The sequence below is a fragment of the Phyllostomus discolor genome, chromosome 5 (assembly GCF_004126475.2).
Source record: "Phyllostomus discolor isolate MPI-MPIP mPhyDis1 chromosome 5, mPhyDis1.pri.v3, whole genome shotgun sequence".
NCBI lineage: Eukaryota > Metazoa > Chordata > Mammalia > Chiroptera > Phyllostomidae > Phyllostomus > Phyllostomus discolor.
This window is the reverse complement of record NC_040907.2, coordinates 16,733,310-16,739,075: the sequence shown is the minus strand read 5'-3', so window position 1 is coordinate 16,739,075 and position 5,766 is coordinate 16,733,310. Positions and strand designations below refer to the sequence as shown.

Here is a 5,766-nt window from a genome sequence, read left to right as displayed (position 1 = left end):
GTACTATCATGGTCCACAGCCAATAAAATCAGGAAACATTTTCCAAGAAGTAAAAAATAAAAAACCAACTAAGTTCATCCCACCCATCCTAATTTCTAGGTAACAGAAAGAGGGTTACTGAGTTTAACCTCAACCAATTAACGAGTTTGTTTCTTAACTATAAAATGAGGATAACCTACATAGGACTGACCCAAACATTAAATGAGCACATGGCAGAACTTCTAGCATAGCCCACAGGCTCAACACATTTTACTGAATATAAACTCACACAGATATTGATAAAGTTAACTGCAACTGTGGCTTTCTCAGATTCTGCAACTTCTGCTCAAATACCAAGTTGCTATACCCCTTTCTCTTAACACTTGTAATGGTTTCCACTCTGGAAGATAATACCTCCCCCCCCCGAAAAAAACTAATAATCTATGATCTATAACTATTTCAGCAACAATGAAAGCAAATGGCTGGAAATTGCCTAAGCTCACAAATTTTTACTAAAGTTGGGGGTTTGAATCCTGAGTACTCATGAGATGTACACATAACCCTGAACAAGTTACTTCATCTGAACCTGTTTCCTCATCCATAAAATTGGTGTTAACTTGCATTACACAATTGTCCCAAGAGTGAAAATCAGACATAATAAAGAAAACTGGCCAAGGAAGAGCTTAACTGTATCCTATCTTTTTAACTAAAGAGATAAAGCAATGTAAGGTATTTTCTGGTAGTCTCCAATTTACTCAATTCCCCTCAAATAGAGATGCCTTGTAAAAGTAAATTTGAATTGCATGTATTACAAATTCTATTTAACAGATTAACTTCTTGCTATATCCCTGGAGGAAAGGGCTCTCTCTGCAGGGTCTCCATGGCTTTATTTTTGGAGCTTGAGCTCAGCAAGGACAAGAATTTAATTCACAGAAGACTTGCAGGTTTGCTTAAAAGCAGTGTCATCTGCCTTCATCTTACGGTCAAATGTATACAGAAAGATGTACTTTCTCCTGACACAAGAACTATAATTGGATCTATTAACTTTCTAGTTTTATGTAACTTTTAAATGTGAACTGACGGGGCTTTTTGCTGTCACTTCCCAGGCTGAAATCTCAGACCCACCAAAGTACTCTGTAGATAATGCTGCACAACCAAGTACAGAAACCACTTCTCCACTCCCAGCCACTCATTAGTCTACTTACTACCCTGGGATTTGTTCTAACTCCATCTTGCACTGTGTTCTGTGCTGGTAATACCTCTTTTTTTAATTAACAGGACAGAACTGTTTATTATGGATTGCACACGGAACCTTAATACCTCACAACAGAATGCACCCTGTCCCTAGAGACTTGGAGAAACTGGGTTGGCTCACCCACTGCTGGGAAAAATTAGAGGCAGCATTCCAAGCCAAACTGTATCCAGCTTTATTAAAGATACTTTTCATAAACAATCATGGTATTTCAGGCAGGACATGGGCAGACAACCGTTAACAGTATACAACAACTTTCAAACTCCCTTCTTCAATGGACTACCAAAATCAGAAAGCCACTATAAAACCCAATGAAGTCTTCATTTGATGCTCTGAACAGGGAAAGTTTAGAGTGAGGGTTGACATTTCACATTAGGCATGTTGTCTAACAACTTTTCACAAGCCGACCCTGACTTTCAGGAAATGAAATGAAAATGGCAGAATTATCAACCTGTAGATCCACAATCTAAAAAGGGAACTGCTGCTCTTTTGAGGGATGCCATCTCAATGGTGACAACCAGAAAGTCCAGATTGCCCAACATACTGGTAACCAATTTTTGGGGGGTGGGGGTGGGGAGGGAGGGTCAGGTCCCAACAGGTCTCTGGGCTTTAGGGAGTCAAGTCTATGCTTAAAGTGGAGAGGGAGAAAAGGACATAAAAATGAATTTTAGTTTTCCCACACCACAAGGTGTCTGTGCCAAGGTGGCTAATGTGTCAACATCAAGGGATCCCTCCTCCCTGGAACCAAGAGGAAGTCTCTCAAAACTAGAAGGGAAAGGTGTTTTTTTTCCTATGACAGTCCAGCTTTGGAGACATTCTATTAGTACTATATGTCCTTCCCCCAAAAAACAACAATGAAGTGTTCTGTGTGCTAACAACATAGCTTAAAAAAAAAAGTAAAACAAAATTCTGCATTTTTATAAAACTTGATAAAAAATAGTATTTCAAACTGTACAGTCACCAGAAATACACAGTTATCAAAAATGCACACACTTCACTTGGCATCTCCAGCACCTTCAGCTTTCTGTGCCTGAAAGAAAAACAGACCAATTAATACAACGTGTAGAATTTGAAACTATCTTCATCCATAACATTACTCTGCTCCTGGGCCAAAATTCAGGAACAAAGTTCAGGTTTTAGGTACTATGACATGGAAACTCAGTACTTCTTTTAAGAATGACTTGGTAGGAAACTTTGCTAAAGTTGGGGAAGGGGACACATCACCATTAGAAGATCCGAGATTATTTTCAGCTCTGTGTAGCACAAATATGGCAGGACAAAGATCAACACTACAGGGCCCTTTATCAAATGACAAGTGACTTCAAGACCCCAGGATTTAAGCTAACAGGAAATCTCAAGCAAATTCTGGACTAAAAGATACACTTGTAGTGACATAGATGCAGGAAAAAGGCAACTAAGATCTTTTGTCACTAAGTCAAACAAGCAGGCTTTATAGAAAATGAAGAAGCAGCTGTACCTGGTCTGTTTTGGCATCTCCATTCTCTGCAGGGTTATTCCCATCCTTGCCAGCATCAGCTTTCCCCTTCTTCCCTTTGGGTACCTTCTCTCCCTTCTAAAAGAGGAGAGAGAGAAAAGGTGTTTCTCCTAATCTGTATCACCAACATGTGGTCCACAAAGTTATGTACAAGGCAGGATTGTTTACTACTAATAAAACATATACATACTAACTACATATATACTTTTTCTCACTGATAGAACAATTGCTCAAAACAAAGCCAAATTATCTTTAATTTTCTGGGGTCACCAGTATACAAAATTTTTATCTCAGTGTAAATAATACAATTAAGACAGCTTAAAACTTGGATGTTTAATACTCAAGTGCAGTTTTCTCAAAACTGGTGATAGAGTTCTTGATACACAAATTTCAGGGATAAGGCAAGCTATCAAAACAATTTAGAATATCCATTAATTGAGTCACCAGTGTGCTAAACTAAGATACTGAAGTCCTCACTCTGTGAACGTGACAAATAAGAACAAATTATAAGGTCCAGATCTATTAACTGTCATATTTTAACTATGCCAACAGATGAAGTTGTTATACAGCAGGTCTCCTGTAAGCAAGAAGGAACCCTGCTCAGCCTTATGTGACTCCTAGAAACACCCTGTGTCCCAGTCCCACTCACCTTTGCAGGGGCCTTTTTAGGCTTGGGCTCTGGCTTTGGAGGAGCAGGTTTCTTTTATTTGGAGGAAAAGGGAAAAGAACATTAGATGGACCAAAGACGACACACACACAACCAAATCACAGTACCAGCAACACAAGTATTTCCTACTTTGTAAAGATTCTGTGGCTGACCTCCCATTCAAGTTTCCTATTTTCAGAAACCCACTCAAATAACACTCAGAAGTGTTCTACTTTGGCATGAGAATTTCAGAACCAGCAAATCTCAAATGGGTTCAAGTTCACGGTGGAGCAGTTCACTAAAACCAGCCACTGCCCATCACTCATGGGAAGCGGGAGGGATTGTTTCTCAATGCTTTTTAGTTTCAGGAATTAAGTGTGAAAATCAAAAGCAGATACACTTACAGCCGATAACCTGGCGGATCTTCTCTGTGGCTATTAAAAAAATTGAGAAAGTTAGAATTAGGATAGTCAAAGCACTTAAAGACAAAACCACATTTTAGTGCCAATCTGTTCTAAACTATAGGAAGTGAACAAAACCTTACTTAAGCAAATTCAGGTTATGCAGTTATGGTTTATTACCACCAAAAGGACCCAAGCTTTGTAAAGCGACAAAAGAGAAAAAATAAGACTTACTTCATCCTTCACCTTGGCTTTATCTCCTTTAGCATCCCCTTCAGCCTATATAAAAAAAAAAAGCAACAAAAACTAAGAAACCCATAGCTCCTGCGGCAATGTGTAATGGTTTACTAAACTTAATACAGTCCTAAGAAAAACTCAAAGGAAGTCTTGCACCCAACTTCTCTAGGACTTACAAATCCTTAGTGTTTAGCACCTCCCACCTCTTATACAAATACCCTAAGTGCTTAGAAACCTGTGGGAGTGCTTATTTGTGTATGTATCTCTCCTTATCCAGGCCAAAGCGCACAGGTTGTCAGAGCCCAAGCCTTTTTTGGAGTCTCCGCCAAGAGGCCCCGTGGAAGCGCGCACTAAGCAGGGGTGAAGAGTGCCGCGCAGCCCATGCCACTGCACCACACAGAAGCAACAGCTGCAGCTGGTGCAAACAAACCCCTCCAGAGGCGGGGCCCCAAGTGCCGTTGCTATGGCAGCCATCGAGGGCGGGAGACGTGAGGCGCGCGCAGCCGGGGAACTCGTGGGCGGCAGCAGCGCGAGTCTCGTGTGCCCCGGTCGTGGGCAGAGGCGGGGCCAGACATCGATGCCCCGCCCCTCACGGCGGCGGTTTTTTGGCGGCAGCGCGTTACCCCGCCCGCCAACCCCAAGCACCTCCTTCCCGCCCTTTCGGGTTTGAATCGCCCGCCCGCGGAGGGGGGGGCTACCGATGGGGGAGGGGGCGCGGGGCGGGCACGTCTAGCCCGAGGGGAACGGGATAAACAGCCACCAACATGGCTCCTCCCGCCGCGGCCGCCGCTCCTCCAATATGGCCTCTGGCGCCCGCGGACAGCCGAGCCACGCAGGGTTAGCTCGGGGCCGCCTGACACCGTCTCGAGTTCCTGCGCCTGGTGGCACAGCCTGCTCCAAACCGGCGCCAATTCTCGTGCTCCAAAGCCGGGGAAGCGGCAGTGGCGGTGGAGACGGTGGTAGTGGCGGCCCAGTGCCGGGGGCCCTCGCGCCACGTACCTTTCTCTTGGGCATGATGGCGACGGTGGCAGGGCGTTAGGGCTGGACGCGGGGATGCAGCAGCGTGCAGGCTTTGGCCGGTCCAGGGGTCGTTCTCGCCTCCTCTTCACACTGCTAGGGCTCCGGGGGGTTTATAAAGTTTTTATAGCGCTGGGAGCCCCGGACCGGTTAGAACCGGATTTCACCTCCCGCCGCCGCTCATTGGCCCAGCTGGGGTCACGTGGGCGGGGTTTAAACTCACCTCCTCTGGAGGGAGTGAGGAGGGGGTATGGGGGGGAGGGCGCGCGAGACGGCGACGCGCCTAGGGGGTGGGGGCGCAGTGGGGGGAGGTGCACGTTGAAGGCAATAAATGAGGGGGGTGGGGGGTGGGAGTCAGCGGGTTCTGGATTTCGGCTACCGCTAAGAGCCAGCTTTTGCAAACTACCAAGTTCCTTCCACCTTATGCAACCGAGCTACCCACTTCTCCAAGCCGTGCGACACTTAGAGCCATCTCAGCCGCTTTCCTTCCTGTTCCCACTGGGGGCCCCAGAAGAAGGGTTTGCAAGGCCTGGACACACCATCTTTCTCCGCCAGAGGCGGGAGAAAGCGCGCGGCTTGGAGGCACAGGCTGCAGTTGCCAAGGCCAAGGCCAATGCTTAAGTCGGAAAGAGCGGGGAAGCCAGCTTGGCGCAGCCGGACGTGCATCGTTCCAAGCTGCCACTCCGAGGAAGCTTTTCTTGCACCTCACCTGGAAGGCGGTCCACTCGAGGTGGAGTGG

The 5,766-nt window shown here is 45.8% G+C and overlaps 1 protein-coding gene across 1 annotated transcript; it reads right to left on the bottom strand.

Moving 5' to 3' along the window:
- Positions 1 to 1,382: 1,382 nt before the first annotated feature.
- HMGN2 (high mobility group nucleosomal binding domain 2) lies at positions 1,383 to 5,221 on the bottom strand. The gene is made up of 6 exons (XM_028512981.1): positions 5,010 to 5,221; positions 4,008 to 4,052; positions 3,777 to 3,806; positions 3,376 to 3,426; positions 2,709 to 2,804; positions 1,383 to 2,261 (listed from the first exon to the last, which is right to left on the bottom strand). Exons 1-6 carry the CDS (start codon positions 5,022 to 5,024, stop codon positions 2,226 to 2,228), a joined length of 273 nt encoding a protein of 90 aa, XP_028368782.1. The 5' UTR covers positions 5,025 to 5,221; the 3' UTR covers positions 1,383 to 2,225.
- Between the last annotated feature and the right edge of the window lie 545 nt (positions 5,222 to 5,766).